Raw genomic sequence first — 22,516 nt, forward strand, 5'->3', positions numbered from 1 at the left:
GGTATGCACTGAGCACTTACACATTAATCAGGATTAGGCTGGGTCAGCACTTGGAGGGCACTTGGAAGCGAGTTTGTCAGAGAACAGCACCTGGATGCTGCTGGCTCATTGTACCTCATTCCTTTGTTATGAACCAATACTGCACAGGTTGGTTAAGAGTTCTACTAATCTAGCTGATGAATTGCAAACAACTATGAGAAGCACCTGAGGTCACAGAAAATTCTGCAGCATTTATACAATGGAGATACTCAGTCTTCTGGCCCTCACAAATTTCCGCATGAAATAAATTAACCTTAATGAGCACCACTGCTAATAATCTCAGCAGGGGCTAAGGATTGTTTGTAGAGCAGCTCTCCAAAGCTTGCCCTCACTTCAAAGACAGGGCATGACACAGTCGAATTTTTCCTCAGTGCTAATCTTTACTTTATCCAAACTTTGCATTCAACATTTTTATTCATTAAAAATGCATTAACATATATGAATATAATTCCATTAACTGTTGTTTGATGGTCACATCTTCCCAAAGTAATTCTCTCCCTTAAAATGCTCTTTCTCTGGATTATGTAACCAATTTGCCATCTTCCCAGATTTATACCGTACTCCCTCCTATAAAGCTGCATCTAAATCAGCCTCTTTATGTCCTCTAAATGCAATGCCTTTTATCTTCTTTTCTTCTACAACTACATTCTGACTGCACAAAGACTGTTGGCAGCACAGAGGAAACAACTGGCCTTGAGAGTCATGAAATAATACTAGTTGCAAGCTTTTTTAAAAAAGAGCTGTATAATCAGATCCTGCTATTATTCTCTGAATGATACAGGGTTTTATTTTCAAAGGGATGTGGCAGTAAATGCAATTTGGATATTTTAGAGAACAGTGTTTCAAGGGCACCTACACCTCAACTTCCCATTATTACAATGCAGATACGAGTTACCACTTAAAAATACACATGACCTTATTGATTTGTGAACACTAAAAATTCAGGTTTAAACCACTATTTTAACTCATTTACAACTTTGGAACAGAGGTTTTCTATACATCTTGCAAACATCTTCACTGAACAAGCACAAAAGGTGATACTGAAAAAATACAAAAGAGGATACCAAACACAGTGAAATAGATGGAAGAGTATTAGATGACTGCCTTGGTAGGAAAGTAGCCAAATTAAACTATTTTGAATGGTGTTCGTTTATCATATAAATACATTTAATTTATTTTATTATTATCTGTGGGCAGCTATAGCACCACAATGCCCTAGCACATTCAAGGAGATGAGCACAGTGGACAAAGGACTCCTTCAGAAGGCAATATTTAGTGAAACTAAAATTAAGTCTCCAAAGAGCAATAGAATGTATATGAAATATAGCACTGACACTGAGCCAGTCTCTTCATATACATTTTTAAAGCAATTGTCATCAAATTCACACATGGCCCCAGAAGATGCATTTTAACTTCCATACATATACCTTTCTTTTTAATATACAGTTCATCATAACTTCTTAACACAATGCACAGGACAGAAGGGTAAGGAAAATTCTTCAGCTAAGACCGAACATTTCCTTAAGAAACAAAAGAAAGTAATTTTGTTGTAGTTATTTTGCTTCTGTTTGTTTCTATGAATTTATATATGTCAAAGAAAGTAAAGAGAATATGTACTGATATTCTAAACACTGCAAAGTAATGGGAAGGTATTATTGCCTTTTATTAATTTTATAAATTGTTACATTTCTATGTATTTGGGTGTGGAAAGAAACAAACAATACTAAACAAAACCCCCAAACCCAAATCTGAATTCAATCCATTCTCTAATAAAAAAACTTACTGTATACAAAATCACTCCCTTATACAACTCTAATTCAACGTAAAATAAAATACTATGCACTAAAAGTTAATTATAAGCAAAAACATTTTAAACAGGAAAATAATCCACATGTATTTGGAAATTTGTTGTTACCAAAACAAAAAAAAAAACAGGTTTGTTTTCCTTTGTTCAGGTAAATATGCAGAGACAGATACTTAAAACCTAAAATCAAAACCATGAAAAAAACAATGATTTTCAAATTCACAGTTTTGAAACTGAGCAGTATCGTTTTCCCATTATTTCAACAACTGACATTATTTTGAAGCAAAGAACTGAAATGATTTAAAAAAAGGACAACGGGACAGCATAGTTCTGTATTCTGGTTTGTCAGTATATTTTGTTCAAATTTTGTTCTCTAAAGCACTGCTTTCCAAACCCAGGGAAGCAGCATTCCCTCAGGCCAGAGGAAGAAAGGCTTAGCACTGCAAGACACTGAAACATGGAGACACTACACAAGAACTGAACCAAAACAAAACAAATGGACAAATACTTATCCTTGTCCAGAAGGTGATAAAGAGAATGAAAGACAAAATTTGAGAGTAAGATGTGAGGTCTCGACCTCCAAGATTTGACTGCTTATTAGAGAGAAAGCAGAACAGAAAATAAAACAGACCTTAACCAAAAGTAGAGTAAGGTATAAAGTCTTCCTACAGCTGCAGTATTTCTCCCAGCACTTCACATGTATAGATGCTGTAGTGTGTCAGGCAATTCCAAACTCTGTTTTCTACCAGCCATCAACTTAAAAGAGTTTTAGCTGAAGTGCCTGTGATACCAAGCTACTAACTGTTAGAACTAAATCCAGATGTGACGCTTGAACAATTATATCCCAGAGGATATTTACTTTTCCTGTAAGTCTCAGTATATGTAACTTCCTGTAGACAAGGATCACGCAAGTGTGTTACAAAGGAAAGCCACCACCAGGAAACCATTACCTGGGGGACACTATAGTGAAGTACTACTCTTTGCACCATCTCACTGAAGGCCTTTCCTAAATTTGCACTTTGTTCTCAAAAGCAAACTCACAATAATAGTATCAGATAACTGGTCAAATAGTTAAATGAAACTTTTGCAGCTTCACTGAATCAAGGGATTATTTACTGCAGTCCATGCAGAAGCAGTGATTTGAGGAAATACTCTTTTCTCTGGCTTTTCATATTAATTTTAATCTTAGTGAAACTTTTTCCCCTCTGTAATCTGCAGCTTTGTTTTATAATTTATGTGTCAAGACACACACATACATATATACTCATAAGAATTCTTTATACAAGCTTCCACAGAACTTAGTACTCTTACAAAACAATTTCATTTAATGCAAGTGCCACAGAAGTTTAGTTAAAAAGAATTGCATATTCTATCAGAAAAGTGAAGAATCCCCTTTTGTATATGCCAATACCTGTAACTTTTGAAAAGGATGAATGACAGGCGTTTCTAGCATTGTATCTTTTTAATAGAGTCCTGTCTTGACCTATCAACAGATTCTTCGCTTGATATTCATACTTTCCTGGAAACTGCTATTAAAGCAAGACAATACGGATGGTATTGTAGGTACTGTAGCTCTTGAGCATTGAACAAGTATTTTTGAGAATACTTAAGTTTATAAAACAAACACAAGCAGGGACAACTACCCACACTTTTTCATTAAGAAGATACTGACTGTACTGTGCCAAATTGTTTTGCCATCTTGAGAACATACTTGAGGCTGCAGATCCACATACTTAACAAGCACTACAGTAATTTTATGATTAAAGGGTTATGCTGACATTATGTGAAGAAATGGCTCTATCCAGCACTTATATTCTCAAAGACACTTATAGAAAATTATGGAATTTCACCTTTTCACATTAGTTTTAACCTGAGCTGAAATAGATCTTGGCTTTTAAAGCTTTAAGAAACCAATCTCAAACCTGAAGGCATCAGACACTCTTTAGATGACATTAAAAAAAAAAAAAAGAGGAAATATTACAAAACCAACCTCTGCCCCAGTTCTTTAAAATGGTTTATTTCAACCAGCAATTTTTCTATCAGAATACAGATCTGAAAAATAGCTAATTCGCTTCCAAGCAGTAGATAATTAGGAAGGTACAGTAAAAAAAAAAATTCTTTGGGCTTTGGGAAGGCACATTGCAATGGCCTGAAAGGTACTTCACCTACAATTTAAAAAAAACTCCCTGTTAAAAATTCACACTTAAGACAACCATTTGGTGCATCATTATTTTTTTATTAGCTCCGGTTTTGTGTGAAAATGTGAAATTCAAATCAGTATTCATGTGATGATGAACTAAGTCCATCATCAAAAATACAAAGTGTTCCGCAGTTAAGTGTCCAAGGTAATTCATAGTTCAAATGATCACGAACTTTTAGTGGAGTACTGACAAAAAATTTCACTCCTCTGCCTAACATACACCAACTGCTAAGAACTAGTCAAGTCTCCATGGCTCTTGAAGCCTACATGATGGTCGCTAATTCAAGAGAAAATTAGCGGATCCACAGCTGGTCCCCAAAAGAAGCACAGTTCAATGCCGTGGGATGACACGAGATCAACTCTTCTATTCACCGCGGTTCTTTTCTCCATGACAACAGCCGCTTTGAGGCACTCATTTCATCTTCCAAGCGTCGCTTTCCCACATGAACCTGGTTCTCCTTGATGACGTTCAATGCCACCTGGGTATACATCTGGGAAAGCGATTAAAAAACCCCAGCTCCTCCTCCACCCCTTCCCGTGGGAGGGGCCCGCTTCCACCGCGGAGAGGAGCGGAGCACCCCGTGCCGCAGGGGGGTCAGCGCGGCAGCAGACGGGGTGTCCGCCCCTACCCGCGGCGGGGAGGGCCCGCAGCGCCGCCCGGCACCGCCCCTCCGCCGGGGCCGCCTACACGGCCGGCACGAGGCTCTGGTTAACCAGCAGCTGCTCGTCCTCCTCCAGCAGCAGCTCGTCCAGCTCGCCGTCCGCGGCGCCCGAGGCTTCGGGCCCGCCGGCGGCCCGGCAGCGCCGGAGGTGCCGTAAGGCCCGGCGGTGCTTCTCCTGCAGCTGCCCCAGCTGGGCGCGCAGGGCCTCCGCCTCCTCGCCCGGGTCGGCGGGGGGCTGGACGGGGCCGGGGTCCAGCAGGGTTTCTCGGAAGAGGCTGCGGTTCTCGCGGCGCAGGCGGCGGTTCTCCAGCCGCAGCCGCGCGTTCTCCTTGCGCAGCCGCGCGTTGTGCCACTCGTGCTCCTCCCGCTGCCGCAGCGCCTCGCTGTGGCTGGCCGCCAGGTCCGCGTACCGCTCCGCCAGCTGCTGCGGCGAGCCCCGCGACTCGCCCCGCCAGCCGCCGCCCGCCTCGGCCGCCTCCGCGGCCCGGCCGCTCCCGGCGGCGGCACCGAGCGCCGCCCGCACCCCCCGCGCCGCGCGGCCGTCCCAGCGCCCGCCGTCCCAGCGCCCGCCCACTCCGCGCATGCGCCTCATCCGTGCCGCGCCCGCCGCCGCGCGCCCGCAGCCGCCGCGAGCCGAGGGAGGGCTCCCGGTCCATGCAAATGAGGGCGGGGCCGGGCCGGGGGCGGGGCCGGGCGGGGCGGCCCGCTGCGTGCCCTGCAGGGAGCGCGGGCGGCCGGCAGGGGGCGGGGCCGCGGGGGGCCGCGCCCAGCAGCGCCTCACGCACCACCGACGGCCGGGGCGCTGCTGCGCCGGGCCGGCTCGGCCAGAGCCGCCTTAGCCTGCCCTTGGGCGCTTCTAGCGGTAGGGTAGCCGCAGCTTCGCCAGGAGCCTGCTCCGGTGCCTCACAGTAAAGAGTTTCTTGCTTAGGTCTGGGCTAAACCTGCCCTCTTTCAGCTTAAGGTCATCTCTCCTTGTTGTGCCGCTGTGTGCCCTTGTGAGAAGCCCCTCCAATCTTCTTGTAGGGTGCTGTAAGGTCCCCTTGGAGCTTTCTCCGGGCTGAACAGCCCCAGCTCAGCCTGTCTTCACAGGAGAGGTGCTCCAGCCCTGGGATTACCCTAGTGGCCCCGCTCTGGACTTGTTCCAGCAGATCAAGGTCATTCTTGTGTGGCGAGCCCTAGAGCTGGGCGCAGCTGGACACAGGGACTTGTGCTGCTGTGTAATAAGACAGCCCAGGCCATTCCCTGCCCAATGCTGTGAGGTTTTCAGTGTCAGCAGTGGTTGTACAGTCTTCCAGGGTTCATGTGGGCCTTGTTACGATTACTTAAAAGCCGTGACTGTGGCACAGAGGAAAGTATGTATTGGCTCAGAAGCATTTGTTAAATGAAGACCTGGTCATACAAATGTTGCTTACTATATACTAGTGTTGCCAGCTAGTTGGGATGTAAGAAGTAAGATGCATAAACTATAAGAATGCATAATATGTGACTAGTTCTGACAGCTCATAGATGATTCGGTTTAAAATAACAAGATCATTTGGTATAAAATTACATACAAGCAGTTATCAATAGAGGAGAAGTAGGGTGTGAGAACTCTGTATTAATGGCATCATGCAGTGTGTCGTGAAGTTAATTGATCATCTGAAAGTCTCATCAATTCTCTTTGTTTGTTCTCCATTATATAACGACACATGTTGGTATCTGCAGATGAGGAGTCATCTTGGTATTACTGTGATTGTACACTACATATCACTGCGGACCTCTGTGTATATTTTACTCTTCAGGATGTAAAATGTTTGTGATGAGAACCATGCTTTGCTTTATGATCCAATGTGCAGTTAATTACTGCTTGAGTATGGACCCTGAATTTAAAGTTCAACAAACAATGCATAGTTGTAATAATTATTTTCAGAACCTTTTCAGCTCTAAACGATAGCTCCTTATTTAAAATATTTAAAAAAGAAACAGCAAAGCACTGCAGAACAGGAATAATCATAGTTTTACTGTACTTTTGCTGTGACTACTAATCAACAGAAATGAACAAGTATTTCCTGTACTGAGCCATTTTCCCAGGAGATGTTGACTAGGGTGTTATAGTAATTCCACATGAAATGTGACTAAACTAGTTTTACATTGCAAGAAACATGTTAGTGCTTGTTTATGAGTCACTTTTTAATGTTGCTGCTTTGTAAATCTGTGGATATAACCACCCATAAATCTTTGAACTACAGGCCAAAACTGAAAAAGTGCTGAAACTCTTCTGTCTGTGTGGAAGTGGGCCAGGGCTTTGCACTCCTGAGAAACAGTGCAGAGGGTAACACAGGCCTTGTGCTTTGGATGGCCAGTAAGTTAAATTACAGTCATCGTTAACAGCACCTTCAGCTTTGATCTGACTTCCTCAAGTCTTGCAGTGAATGTTGTATCGTGGTTCTCAATTTTGTTTATTCACCTGCTTTATTTGTTTCATGTGCCTTTATTTTATGCTGGAAAATACATCATGTATACCTGCATAAACCTGTATTCTTAAAAAAGTCAGGTGGCATATCAGAAGAGTATTTACTGAGTTTCAGATTCCTTGGACAATGTTTAATCACCAATTTGATGTTCTTATGTTAAAGGCAATGACAGAAAGTAGGGATTGGGGAATGATGATCAATCAATATTGACAAACTATCAAGATAGGATCACATTAAAAAGCATGAAGGGGGAAAGTGAAAATGGAGAAGTAACCAGAGAAATTGTAACTAGTTGTACATTTTTCAGTGATTTTTTTTGCTCACTGAATGCCTATGAAGGACAAAATATTTTAAACAGCAGCAATACAATGGTGATAAATATTATTCTATTCCTTTTGATTAGAGCCCTGTGTTTACTTAATAGTGTCAGGTCTCTATAGGTAAGAGAAAGTGGCAGTGCTTGTGGACTATCAGCTGGCATTAATTTTGAACCCTGTCCAACCTGCATAGTAAAATTATTCTAGAAAAACACGTTCCAAGGGAAAAAAAAGCTCTTGGTGCCTACCATTCCCGTTACAACTGAACCCATATTTTTGAAATGAAGCGAATTAAAGCAACTCTGTGTCTTGTGTGAATATTAAGGGGAATATTCTCTGTGGGCTTTAGTGGATGATACACAAGAAGGCCCAAACTGAGTTCAGTTAAATTATTGGGGGTGCTTTTTTTTTCGCTTAAGTTATAGAGTAATAGAATGGTTTGGGTTGAGGAGGACCTTTAAAGGTCATCTAGTCAAAATTCCTGCAAAACTCAGGGACTACTTTATCTATATGAGGCTGCTCAGAGCCCCACTCAACATGACCTTGACTGATTCCACACAATGAGGCATCCACCAGCACTCCAGGTAACCTGTTTCACTGTGTCACCACTATTATACTAAAAATTTCATTCCTATATCTGGTCTGAATCTGCCCTCTCAGTTTAAAACAATTACCCTTTGCCCTACCATTATAGACTCTACTAAAAAATTTTTCCCCATCCTTTAAGCCCTCTTTGAGTACTGGAAGTCCAAAATAAAGTCTTCTTGGAGCCTTCTTTTCCAGGCTGAACAACCTCACCTCTTTCAGCCTTTCCTCACAGGAGATGTGCTTCAGCTCTCTGATCATTGTTGTGGCCCTCCTTTGGGCCCACTCCAAAAGAACCGTATCTGTCCTGTGCATCCCCAGAGCTGGATGCAGTGTTCCAGGTGGGTTTTAACAAGAGTGGAGTAGAGGGGCAGAATCACCTCCCTTGGCCTACTGGCCGCATTCTTTTGAAACAGCCTTGAAGGTGTTTGGCTTTCTGGGCTGTGAGAAGACGTTGCTGGCTGATTTTTAAATGGCAGTTTTCCATTCACCAGTATCCCCAAGTCTTTCTTAGCCCAGCCTGTATTGACAGTGAGAGTTGCTGTGGCCCAGGGGCAGGACCTTGCACTTGGCCTTGTTGAACCATGTGAGATGTTCAACATGAGTGAACTTTTGGGCTCACTCCTTCAGCTTATGCAGCTCCTCCTGGATGGCATCCCAATCCCATCCCTTGGGTGTGCTAAACACACCCCTTGGCTCTTGGTGTCATCTCCAAATTTGAGGGTGCACTCCATCCCACTGTCAGTGTCTCTGATGAAGACATCAAACAATACTGATACCAATACAGACCCCTGAGGGACACCGCTCGTCACAGGTCTCCATCCAGACACTGAGCTGCTGAATACTTTCGGAATGCAGCCATCCAGGCAATTCCTTACTCACCGAATAGTCCACCCATAAAACCTTCTGTCCAATTTAGAGAGATGGATGTTGTAAAGGAATGTGTCAAAGGCTTTATAGAAGTCCAGATAATTATATCTGTAGCACTTCCATTGTCCACTGATGGAGTCACTTTATCACAGAAAGGCCATTTTATGGGTGAAGCAGGATTTGCCCTGGATGCAACCATTCTGGCTGTCCCAAATAACCACCCTGTCATAGTTCAATAGCTCAATAGTCCCTAGGTTCATCCTTTCTAGAAATGGCAGCTCCCTGGAACAGTATCCCAGCCTTTGAAAAATAACACAAAAGGTAGGGGAATGTCCCATCAAATATCTCTTCCACTGCATACATTACCCTGAAGTGCGTGTAAATATACTTCATATGGGTTTTTCTGAAATGAAGTAGATAATTTTGCTCTGATGCAATTAGTGCAATATGGCTTTCAGGCTTGAACTTGATTCAAAATTGAAACTCTGAAAAGCACTCAGGATTTGGAGACAGATTTTTTGTGTAGTCCTGAAGATAAAAGAATTGCTGTGTACATGTGAAGCAGTGTCATTCAAGGGACAGCAAGCAACAAATTTAAAAATGTGATATAGCAGGCATTAGGTTTTTAACTGAGGTCATAAGTACCTTCAAAATAGCACAGTTCAGCAATGTCACCTTCCCAGCTGCAAGGCCTGATTGAGCTGATTTAATGTGTTTATTTACTTGTCAATGTTTTTCAGAATCAAAGTGTACATTAGCAAACAGAAAGTTTCTAGCTGACAGGCTCCAAACTTTCCAAGCGGAAGTAAAGATTAACTAGTAAATACCTTTTCCTTGTGACTCACCCTGAAGGATAGCCTGGAAGACCCTTATTGGGAAAGAATATTAAGTCTTATTAGGTTGTGTCTTGCATCAAGATTTCTCTGATGGCATGTAAAAGGTTAGCATGATTTGCATCATTGATTACATTTCAGTGGACAAAACAGCACATTATTAGTGTTGGGACCTGTTGGAAATGAATGTGATGAAAGAGCTGCAGAGGAACAAAAAGAAATAAATTAAAATCAGAGAGAAAAACATCACAGATAAGAGAATAATGCAACAAGAGAAGAAAGAGAAATTGTGATAACGTGTGGGAAATGTTTCCCGGGTGACCAAGAGTGAAAGAGACAATGTGATAGTTAATAAATGATAACCAGTAAACATGCTTACAATACAAAGTGTTTATTCTGCCTTGCTTTTTCTGCTGACATAACAGGGAGTTTCAGTGTAGGATGAGAAACTTATGCATCTATGCTTATTCTCTAGCCCGTGGATCACCAATAAAAATAAAGCATGGGCTTCTATGAGGAAATAGATTTGTCATCAGTAAAGAAAGAGCAAAACATGGAGTGTATCAGTTTGCTAACAGTCCTGGAAATAAAGTAGGAAAATGCAAGTCCATCTGTGGGTCCTTTCTGAGGTCGGGGGAAGAAATATTCTTGGAGAAAGCATGTGTGGTCTGATGTATCAAGATGAAAGGAACATTTCCTTTCCAAGTTTAGTAGACATGGAAAAATGTCCCAGCTTATTTTACCTCCCATGTTTAATGTGGAACAGAAGTATACTTCAGTTTAAAGGAAATATTCTCTTTAGGGACCGCAAGACAGCACAGACATTGCTGTCATACTGAGGGAAAATCTATAACAGCATAATAGATGTAGTTCTCATACCCTTGCTGCTGCTTCTAATTCATAAATGTTTTATGCAATTGAGGGGAAATATAGTCAGCATTGGTAAAATAATTCTGTTGATAGATCTTATAATATCACCTGTGACACGTTTATAAATTATCCTGAGTAGAAGACAGTATATTTATTCTCAGCAGTCTTCACACTGAATTCAAGAGTGAAGAGAGGGGCTCTTTTCTTATCCCTTTTCAATGTTACTGGAACGCTACAGGAATGCTACAAAAGGCAATGGCATTGGAATTGTACTTACACTGTCAGCCTGGAGTAAATGAGATCAGAAGCACTCTCTGTAACTAGGGATTGTGTTGAGAATAGCATCGGGAAGAAGAGTGTCTGGAAGCTAATTTATTTCTATTTTTGCCAGCGTGCTTTAGGAATTGTGTGTAAGGTGCTGTTGTTCCTTGACTATTGTTGGTGTTGAGAACAGGATGTATTAGAAGCTGCCTTGTCATCCTTGAAAGAAGTGATGTTTTGGGAATTTTGCAAGTGTTCTGAGAATGGGCTATGTGGCTGTCGCATTCCACTGTGGGGAACTGTGAGGAGTTCTTTTAAAAATAGATGGTGTAGGATGAAGTTAAGTGAACCAAGACAACACTGCATCTGAGAAATATTTATTGGTTACAAACAAACAAAAACCAGGAAGTGATTGCCCTGCTAAAGAGGGCTAGAAAAGACAAAAAAGGAGGAAGGGAAATGGAAAAGGACAGGGGGGAGGGAGAGAGAGATGTTGATGCTTGACAGCACAAATATGATTTTATTGAAATAATTGCTAAAGAAGTAAGAATAGTTAATATTGTTGGCATTTATTTATTGCCTTCATAGGGACAGCAATATTAAAAGCTGTCAGAGACCAACATCTTTCTTTGATAGCACTATTTAATCTTATCCATGTGTTCCCTTAAGAAGAACTGAGTATAATTAAAGCAAGCTCAATTCGCCACTTTCAATTTATATTTACATAGCTGTGGGAAAAGTCCCTCAAAACACTGTGGAGTAGAGCAGGGAAACTGAGTTCGGAGCTGCTTGTGTATTAGTAGAGAAGAAAGAGAATGTGCATTGAGAATCACAGGTTGGGTTAAACTGTAAGAACTTCAGCATTAAACAAAGATACCCCTCAGCTTGATTTTCTGAACAAAGCCTTGTAACCTGAAATAAAAACAATGGCTGGACTCAGAAAATCAGACAAGGGGTTTCATGTACTTTCTAAGAAGATCTCTGTATGCATGTATGTTGTGTGTTGAATGTGAACTTTCTTTGTGTAAGATGAGAATTGTGTTCTATATTTTAGGATTAAGAAGCATCACGTAAAACAGAAAAAAAAAATAGATTGATATGAAGGTCAGTCCTGAATCTTTGTTTAAGGTCAAACTTACCAGTTTGGCCTTTGAACTGAGAATAAGGTCTGTGAATTGCATAGGAAAACTAAACCATGACTCAGACATTGGAGTTCATCAGATTTGATGAGACAGCTAAGAATTATGAGTCTAAAATAAACCACCTAATTACAGGTAGTGGTTAAGGTCCCAATTAAAAGGATGGGAAAATTACTTACAAAATTACTTTTAAAATTAGAACAAGACGTTTGGACAGCTGAAATAGGGAATAAGCTAAATAAGTGTCTTGCATGTTTGCATAGTTATTCATCTGTAAGCCATGTTTGTTAGAAAAAGCTTTTTAAAATCAGAGCATAGAAATTCTCTTTATAGATGGAAAAAGAAAGAGGTGCAAAAAAGTGATTGTCAACAATATTTTCAGTGAAGAATTTCAGTTGCAATAAAAATACTGATCATCTTTTGTTTCCAGTAGGATATTAGAAAATATATCTTAAAATCTGGTGTTGTGTGCTAGATTTTATTTACAAACGGTGTTTAGAACAAATAAGATCCTGCTTATTGAATCATCTGATGAAGCTCATCTGTTTTTGCAGCATATGTGTTTACATCAATTTACATATGTTGTGTTTATGGTCTGTTGGATACCTTTGAACACAGTTCATGTCATGGTACTGCAGGTATCCAAAAGCGATTAGGTAGATCTCATTCCAGACAACATTTTACTTTCTATTGTCTATTGAAGGAGTCTGAAAGATGCTTCCATCACAGGAGTCCAACATTAGACCACCTGCATCCCATTCTCAGCACAAAAGTGTGCAACAGCTGCAAACTAGGAACCTGTAGTTTTAGTAGATGCTTGAACACAGAAAAAGCATGGGGTGCTCATGAAGTCCTAGTCTTTATCATATTTTACATTTCTGTGTGGTCCAGCAGATACAGCCTAAAGGCCTTTCTAATCCTGTCTGCTTAAGAATCTGGTAGGTTGAGCTAGCAGGTGCAACACAGAGCTGATGCCCAAAGAAAGCGATTCAGCAAATAGGAAGGCAAAAGGGACTATATCTTGGGAGGCTGTGTTTAAACCTTCAACCAGTCCACTGTCATTCTGAAGGAAAAAAGTGAAACTGGCAGAAGCAGATTCCATAATTGCAAGAAAATTAAGTCTTTTGCAAAGTCTGCTATCAGTAGTGCTAATAAGATGATACTTATACAATATATGTACAGTTGACACAAAGTAATGTGAGGTGGTCTTTACCTTGCCCACAAGTTCAAGGAGTTTGTAGCAACAGACGGAAAACTGAATTCATATATAAATGTCAGTACTAAAGACTTACGTTGAAAATCAAGAGTTTCTTCAAAAAGAGAATTTTGTGTATTCTGTGGCAATAAAGAGTATCTGTATTCTCTCATTAATTTTTTCTCCAAGATAGAATAATTTTCTGTTATCTGGTGTTTTTCATACTTGATTCATCTCTTATGGTAATTACAGGACAGAGAAGTTGTCACTTGAAAAACTGGAAGGCACAAAGGAGAGTGCCGGTGGTGCCTGCATCAAGATTTCTCTATTGCACTGCTAGTGATTTACTTGTATAATAGCAGTGGGGCATAGTAGCAAATAGAGAAAAATGCAGTAGCTTTTCCCTGTCGCTGTTGAGCAGCTAGCAGAGTAATGAATGTATCAGTTCTCAGTGGCAAGAAGGAATGACCTTTATTGTTTTGATTTCATCACATATATAGAGTTCTCAAAAGTCACCCAGATTGGTCAGTCAGAAGCCCTCCCCCAGGCCTGATTGGCCAGGCCTGCACTGCCCAAGTTCTGGGACACTGTTCCAAAAACATCCAAACTTTATCTTTATTTACAAAACACAAGAAAACTTCTCATGGGAAAAACCTGTGCTAGCCACATTTCCCTATTCATTTAGAAACATCTAGAATCAGAATTTTAGAATCAATACCTCTAGTCTAGATGTCCATTTCAATTTGCACTGAGCTGACAGATAATATATATGAAACACACATTCTGTGTTACGGTCTAGTTGACAAGGTGGTGTTCAGTCATAGGTGGGATTCGATGATCTCAAAGGTCTTTTCCACCATAGTTGATCAGTGATTCTGTAATTCCATACATGATTGTTTGTGAATGTGTCTGTATATTTATTCATAAAGATTAGTCCCAATCCCAATAAAACACAGTAGGTGCTTTCAGAAATATCTCCACTGCAACTTTTAGGGTTGTACTATGGCATGTCAATTTATTAATAATTATTTCCTTTACTTTTAATCTTCGTGTAGTAGACCAGGTTCTTTCTATATATCTTAACTATAGTCCATCACCTCTGATATGTTTCATATTGAAGAAGATCAAGGAGCAATGTATCCAGAAACTTTAAGAAGTCACAGGATAGCTTTAAACATGAAAACACAAAAGTTCTTAATGTAAAGCTGCTTATTAAATCAATGAGTGCTTTACCTGAACATGGGATGAATTAAGTAAAATTGTCTGGCATATTTATTTGCCAAGTCTTACTTCAGATGTGCTTGATTTCTGCAATTGCAATTCCCTACATTTTCCTTGTGTAATTTATGTTGATTTATTGAAAATCATCATATATAGGCGAAAATAATACCATAATGAAGTACTAAATCTAAAATTATTATTATAAATGTGAATCTTTTCATTAGGATTTGTTTGATCTAATGTGTTGCCAAGTTCTGTATTCCTGTGATATAAGGAATATATAGTCCTCTGACCAGTCTTCTGACCAGTCCATCATTTATTTGGTTACTCACCAAAATTAGGAACAATAACAAATATATAAATAGTGATAGAAATCTATATCAGTGATGATTCATTTGAATACAAAATGCAGCCTGATATTCTTTTTTTTTTTTGTCTTTATTGGCTGAATAGAAAAAAATTAATTCTGAGAGCTGGAACAGAATAGCTAGAAAAGCCATAAAATCTAGCATTATATTGTTCTTCCTTTTACAAAATCTTTGATTTGTAATGATGTAAAAAACCTTTAATAAAATAGTGTCATAGCACTTTTAGAATTTCTTAAAGCAGCTGACCATAACCAGGAGGCTGTTCTCAAGTCAGTCTTGAGCAAGATAGGGTAATTAATTTAGGTGATTTTCATAGAATCATGTAACAGAATCATGTTATGTCAAAAATATTAAAATATATATAGTAATTTTTTTAAACAGACATTGTTTAGAGGATCTGGAATGAAGTAAAAATTTCAAGTATCTTCTGCATATTTGTTTTATAAAATACTTAGTAGCTGGATCAAAGAATCATAGCTCAGTAAGATGTAGATACCCTGGGCAGGCTGGACTAAAAGATATTTAAAATCACTGCAATAGGAAATGAGGAAATGACAAGAATTAAGCAGCATGACTTCTTCAAAAGAAAATTGTTTCATAGGTCTCTTAGAAAAAATTTACTTTACCACTCCTTCCATTTATGAATATACAATAAAAAATAGGAAAGACTGTGATAGCTTTCAGATGATATTACTAAAAATATTTACATTCATTGCCTCATTTGCTGGCAATATATAGGTGGCAATATTTTGTCAATGAGGTGTCAGCTTGTAAAACTTTAAAAATTTCATCTCCCTGAACTGAACACAGACTGTTAAGTTTCTACAATGTGAGAAGAAAAAAAATGTCCTGGATCACAAACCAAAATATAAAAAATTGAGAACTGGATTAAAAGATCAATCTTTATCATGACTAGAAGTTAACAACAAAATGCTTCAGAATTTCTTTCTAGGTCTTTTGTTTGATACATTTATTGATCTTCAAAGGTCAGCAAGGAGGGAGGTAAAAAAACTTGTGATGACACAAAGTTTTGAAGGTGATTCTCTAATTATGTGATAGAGACCATTTTTTTCATAGTTGCTCAGTCTTGATTACCAACCGATGTGTTTTGTAAGCACAAGTACTTGTGTCTATATAGTTCAAACTCTTGACAGTTTGCAGAAACTATTTTGCAGAACTGTTTTGCAAACTATTTGCAGAAAAACTGTATAGACAAACATCTAAATAACTCATTGAGAAGGTTATATAATTGTTGTATTGCCCATGTTCATGGTAATGTTTTTTTCCTTCCTGTTTTTCCCAACTTTAGTGATATGATTGCTACAGCTTTTGCTTAGTTATAAATTTAGCAAAATGAGCAAATGAGGCCAAAATTAGATGGCAGACTATACCACGTGTATATACAGAAAGGTTATAATGAAAAAATAGAAGGTACCATTTTTATTTGGCAAGTATGAAAGAGGGCAGTGTACAAGAAAGAAACCTCTTGATCCTGGTCACTGACAGTCAGAAAAAACATCAAATCTACAGAACTGCTAATCAATTACATAGTTTTTTCAGTAATTCAAGTACTGAGCTTGCAGATAAGTTGTATTATGGTCTCCCTTGGAACTAATGGCTCATGCATCAACAAAAAATTTTCTTGACACCTGTTTCACTTTTTTATTTGGCTTTCTGGCACTCCTCAAGTCTTCCAGTTCACCATCTGATTTTCTCATTTTTAAAACCTTTTTGGAGGATTTATCTTAGCTGTTTTGAGGACTGGAGGTTCTAACTTAAATTCCTATGATGTGTTCAGCAGTGGAAAATAAATAGGTAACTTACTCACTTCTTTTCATCAGTAGGACCAAGGTGCAGAAGTGTGGCGTAGTTACCATAAATCTTTCAGGAAATGCTTCTACTGTTAGCCCAAAATGTTAACAACTTTGAAAACATACTGGTTTTCCTGGAGGATTTGGAGTTCTGGCTGGTTTTGTTAATAAAGATTTCTTTCCTAGGATACCCGGTATATATCTGAAAGTTGGGAAGATCATTACTTGAAATATTCCTGGCATGTATTGAATTGTGTGCTTGTTTTGACAGAATGAGCAGTCATAATTGAAAACTGGATTGCAAATAACTTAAAATTATTTCTAATTATTTCTCACAATATTGTATGTTTTCGATGAATTTGTAGCTCAACTACTTTATGTGTAAGTATTAATTTTAATTAGTAAAGATTACATAATTTTGTATTAGCCCAGAGATTGATGATGTGAAACAGTTCTCCTTAAAAGGAAGCACTTAGGACTCCTACAGAAAAGACTGCTCTTCTTTCTGGTTTTCTTCAATTTTAAGAGTGATAAAGTGGTAGTGCTCAATCTGTATTATTTGGAATCTGTATTATTTTTGTCCAGTAATTTATTCCCAGTTTGGTGACTTACTAGAAGTAATCTGAAATTTTTAACTATACTCTTGTATGTATTAAGCAAGAAGACACATAATTTGTGTAAGAGAAGAAGCCAGAGGAAGGGTTACTGTGACCAAAAGACCTCACCAGGAAACCAGAAGCAAGACAGATGCGAACAGAAAAACACGGACTTGCAGAAAGGACATTTTTTTATGCTGGAATCAAAGGAGCTTCATGAACAGTTATTAAAGCCTCAAGGAAGTCAGGTCAGTCTTACTATCTCAGTTTTTTTATGCTGCAAATCATAGTTTCTTCTCCAAATTGTCAGAATGGGCAGTGGCCACAGGAGCAGTAGAACACCAAAGTCCTGTATTGCCGGACATCTCTAAAACCAGTAAGGATCTTGACTTACGTGTTAGGCTAATTGCAAGTGTGTTGGTTTTCAATACCGCATATTCTGTTTTTTGAGAGATTTGCCGCCTTTTTCGTGCATGAAGAAACAAATGTCAATAAATGTAACGGTCACTTCATGTGTCTATGTATGCGTGACAGGGAGGACTAAATCCTGAAATACTGCTCTTAGTTTGATTAATATTCTAAATACGAAAATACATTAACATCATGACAACTTTTTTTTGCTCTCACTTTCTCTCTCTCCCCCCCCCGCCGTTACCCCAGAGTATTATTGTGCATTTTGCAGTACCCAAAGGAAACTTGTGTATGTATTTTACTGCCTCTTTTGATTATATCTAATAAGTATTCATTTCAGACTCATTGCAGGGGGAAAAAAAAAAAAAGATTGGAAGATGGAGGGAGAAGAACAGGAGGGAAAACTTGTGTGAATATTACATATAAAGCACCATGTCAAACACCATTCTAATAATATGTACTGAAAAACTCTATATTACTCATATCACTAATTGTGATGAAGTTTGGATCACATTTCAAATATGCATTGAATATGCAGTGTATATGCAAACACAAAACCAGTGTGAATTACATGTTTAAACTTTGTCTCAAAGCACTGATCTATGTGCCAAAATGCATCCTAAGAAATGTTACTGCTGTGATAATCTAAATATATATCAAAAAAGGCAAGTTTTGGGGGGGAAGGAAATACTGTTTTATTGGTCTAATTTATGTAGAAAACTATGAGATTTGACAGAAATAAATTGCTTTTTTAGTCATATGCAATAGAAGATTAACAGTAAAGATGCAGACCAAACGCTGGAATAATTCACAAATCACTCACGGTCTTTAATGCAGGAACTACTGAAAAAGAGGTAACAGAGGCAAGAGGATGAAGCTCTGTTAAGTTAAACAATGACAAACCCTGGAATAATGGAACAATAAAAAATTCCTAGAATTTCTCATGTCCAATATAACTCAGAAAATTGTACAAGTATATGGTTAACTTAAGGTTAGATTTTCATTAGTGGAACACGTATTAAAGTACTTGATTGCTTAAAGATGTCTTTGTAAGTTACATTTTTAAAATTGTATGGGGGCTGAACCAGAAATGAAAGCTTTAAGAACTTTCTTTGCTTTCTGCATTAAAGAACTGAGTGGGGAGAAGAAGTGAATTTTTGGCCCTTCTTGTATACTTACTCTTAAAACATAAGATGTGGGACATCTTAAAAAAACTAATTAAAAAAAAATCATTTAACTGAGCAGCCCATAGAAGATGGTTTTTCATAGAGTGTCCTGATGTTTGTATTTGCATTATGAAAGAGTAGGAGAGGAGTGAAAGGGGAATAGTGACTCATCCAGATTGGTAGGATTCAAGATAATGGTAATCAAATTAAATCTCCGGTAGCCTCACTTTCTGTTGTACTTAAAATGAATCACCAGTCTATTTTTAAACTGATGTGTACTGTTCCTGACACTGAAGAGAATGTGGCAGCAAAAAAAAAGTTAAAAGAAGTTTACACAAAATAGTTTTCTTTCTAGAATAGTCTGCCAGAGATAACACAGTATTTAAATTTGCACCATGAAGTGCATAGCAGAAAACAAATAGGGAGACAGCAATATCTGAATCAAAACCAAAAGACATTAAAGGAGAACCTTTGATAATTTAATGCAAACATAGGCTCTCAGTATTGCTGTCATAAAGATATGATAAAAAAAAGCAAAACTATACAAAAAGTCTAGCCTTCCTCATCCTTAATTAAACTCCTGAAAAGAGTCAAATCTTATTTGACTCACACTGAAAAGGGTGACAGTTTCTGTCAAGAAACAACCTTTGACTTCAGAAACCATATTGGAGAAAAAATGTCAAAGTGGGTTATTTAAAACAGGCAACAGACCATCAGGAAATGCTTTTCTCTCCTTTGGCTATTGAGAAAGCCTTTAGACAATTTTATCTTGAAGGCCTGTTAAATTTTGAGATGACTGAAATTCAGAGAGATCAGTATGTTCTTCATTTCATCATATATGGGAAGGATGTCTGACATCTATGGTAAGCTCAGAGGAAAGGTTGGCTAGGTGGAATTAAGAGTTTGTAAATTACTGTGCTGTAAGATTAAAACACAAACTTCATTGACTGGGGCACCTTTTCATGAAGTGAAATCTAGAATAAATACTTCTGATTTTTTGTAACAATACTTTGTTCCTATATCAGTCTCAGCAAAACAGATCAAGTTATGGTTTGTCTTTATTTTTTACCATTAAACAATATCGAAATAGAATGGCTTTAGTCATACAGGCTGATCTACTGCTGCTAGTTTCATGAGCAAGGTCAACAGCATTTGCAATTATACTGAGGCTGAAAACTCTGGAGAAAGGAAAATGTAATTTCATTTTAAAAATTCAATTCATATATATGTTACTATACAAACTAAAGTAATACTGGCACAAGGAATGCATTTTTTATTTCTCTCTGGATAATGCATTAACTTATTCAGGAAAAAATGTCATTTTAATGGAGAAGAACAAAAAAGGAGAGACAAGACAAATTAACACTGAAATTGCGTCCTGTTCATTCTTACAGAAGATAATACTTTTACTAATAATTTTTAAATATACTAGCATAAAAAAATTATGCCTATTGAGACTAGTGTCTAAGTGTTGACAGTGCCTTCACTTGTAAAATATGTCTAATTTTTGCTTTTTCATTTTATCTTTCTTCAATCTCCATGCGCCAACAGCCATTTTCTGCTTTTCCATTTTCACCACCAATAGTAGACAATTGAAAGATCTGCAGTAATAAATGTACATATACAGGATGAAATTATTTGTGAAGAGTAGACACACCATGCTAGAACATGATCAGACAGACTGTGATGAAGTCCTAGCTCAACAGGAGGCTCAAACCACAGTGGGAAGCAGTTGGTAACAAAAACAACTCTTAATTGTCAGTGTTGCTCTTCCCAAAATTGGCAAATTGTGTGCTGCTTGTTCTGTCATTGTCATTGTTTGCTTATCACTTAAGTTCTATTCATTTTCCATTCCCTCACTGTGCAGGAAAGACAATCTGAACAGGATTGATTTTTTTTCCCCCATTTCTTCCCCAAAACAGGCAGGCAGGAAGGCAGGCAGGAAGGCAGGCAGGAAGGCAGGCAGGAAGGCAGGCAGGCAGACAGACAGGCAGGAAGGAAGGCAGGAAGGCAGGCAGGAAGCAAGGAAGGAAGTTCCTACTGGATGAAATTAATTAAGGTTAACTTGCATGTGGTAACAGAACAGGTTACAGAAGGTGAGGGTAGCAGGAACGAATTTAGAAATACCCTGTGGGAAAACAAGTGTGCAATTACTTTCCCTTTCTGCAGAGTAAAATGCTGTTATGTAGGTGAAGGACAGCTCCTGTTGCTGTGAACCACAGTTGGTTAAACAATACTAAGCTTCAGGAGGGCTGTCATGAGCACAGACAGAGTGTGTCAAGGCTCTGGGCAACACAATGCAACGTGAGTGTTTTGTTTGTTTTGGGGACAGATATAGAATTTTATCCTGATAATACTTTTTAAGTTTTCTTATATTTTTCCTTATTTATTTGTCCTTACTTTATGATTTTGCCCAGCAATTCCTTCTCTGTGTAGAGGAGCTTGTTGGACATTAATGTTTCAGAGGGGGAGGTTTCAGGTTGTACCTACTGCTAGCAGTAGCTGTTCAAGAATTCCTTTCTGCTATGTCTTTGATTACATGATAATTTTTGGTTCAGGATTGTTGCTTTTAGATGCTTACAAATTCAAAATAATCAAAGTAGGCTGAAGAGAATTGGATGAGAAGGGTAAAAGTAAAAGTGACTAGATGTGGATGAGAAATGCAGATGTCTTAGCAACTCATGTACATTACTACAACACTTGGAAAGAATTTATACTATCATTATGGTATCCATATGCTTTCTAAATATATTGTCACACACCCTTGCTCTTGCCTCAGCTCTAAAGGTGTTAGACATCCTTCTGATTCCACCTCTAAAGACATGTATCAGTTTCCACTGAAACATGTGCCAATTTTTGCTCAAAATTTATCTAAACCTCAGAAATGAGTAATTCAGTGCAAGGTTGTTCCATGTTTGTAACATTATATATTCCACCCATTCCTGTAGGACACAGACTTCAAGAAAGATGACTGTACTGACTACCAGGTACATGCAATGGAAAAATTATAACTTTAAGCTTCCTTCAGTGTTATGTTTCCACCAAGTATTTTGTGCTATCACACATGCAGCACTATTTTGCCTGCAAGACAGAGAGAACCTCATATCAGAGTGATGCGGTACATATCTAAATTTTGTTTCCTTTGCTTTTCATGTAATTTAATTCAAGAAATTTTGAGGCCATTTCAGTTGACCTGCAAACCTTCCTTGAAAGCATTTAAGTGGAAAGCGTCTTCAGTGTCTGGTATTGTATTACTGTATATATGTATTGTAGTTGTATATGTGTGTGTGTATGCTATATATAACTGTCATTTAGAATTGAGACTAGAATGCTGTTCTTGTAATTCTGGCAGAATGCACAAAGCTTCTAAGTGGGGATATAAGCTTCATTCAGTGTTCATACTGTGTCTTACAGAAGCCAAAATAAATTCTATACACAGAACATGGCAGCAACCATTCTTAATAAAGACCAACTTCTGTGTGCTGATTCCTCTACAGAACATTGTGTTACAGTTTATACAGTGATTCCTTCACAGACTATAATACACTGAACATTATCCCAGTAACAACTCAGATCTAGTGGATTTCCTCTGACTGGCAGTGGGGATGGAATTAGTCTGATTCTGTGCAATATGTTTGTCAAAACAAAGAGGAAAAAGGGTAACTTTTTCTATTTGGGGGAAAGGTTTTATAAGGAAAACTGTCACTGTTGTACA

General features: G+C 38.6%; 1 protein-coding gene across 1 annotated transcript; it reads right to left on the bottom strand.

Annotated features, from left to right (window-relative positions):
- Positions 1 to 4,058: 4,058 nt before the first annotated feature.
- On the bottom strand, positions 4,059 to 5,312 carry TUSC1 (tumor suppressor candidate 1). The gene has a single exon (XM_085042611.1). It carries the CDS (start codon positions 5,295 to 5,297, stop codon positions 4,728 to 4,730), a length of 570 nt encoding a protein of 189 aa, XP_084898737.1. The 5' UTR covers positions 5,298 to 5,312; the 3' UTR covers positions 4,059 to 4,727.
- Positions 5,313 to 22,516: the final 17,204 nt, after the last annotated feature.

Source organism: Lichenostomus cassidix, chromosome Z, assembly GCF_008360975.1.
Source record: "Lichenostomus cassidix isolate B80296 chromosome Z, HeHo_3.0, whole genome shotgun sequence".
NCBI lineage: Eukaryota > Metazoa > Chordata > Aves > Passeriformes > Meliphagidae > Lichenostomus > Lichenostomus cassidix.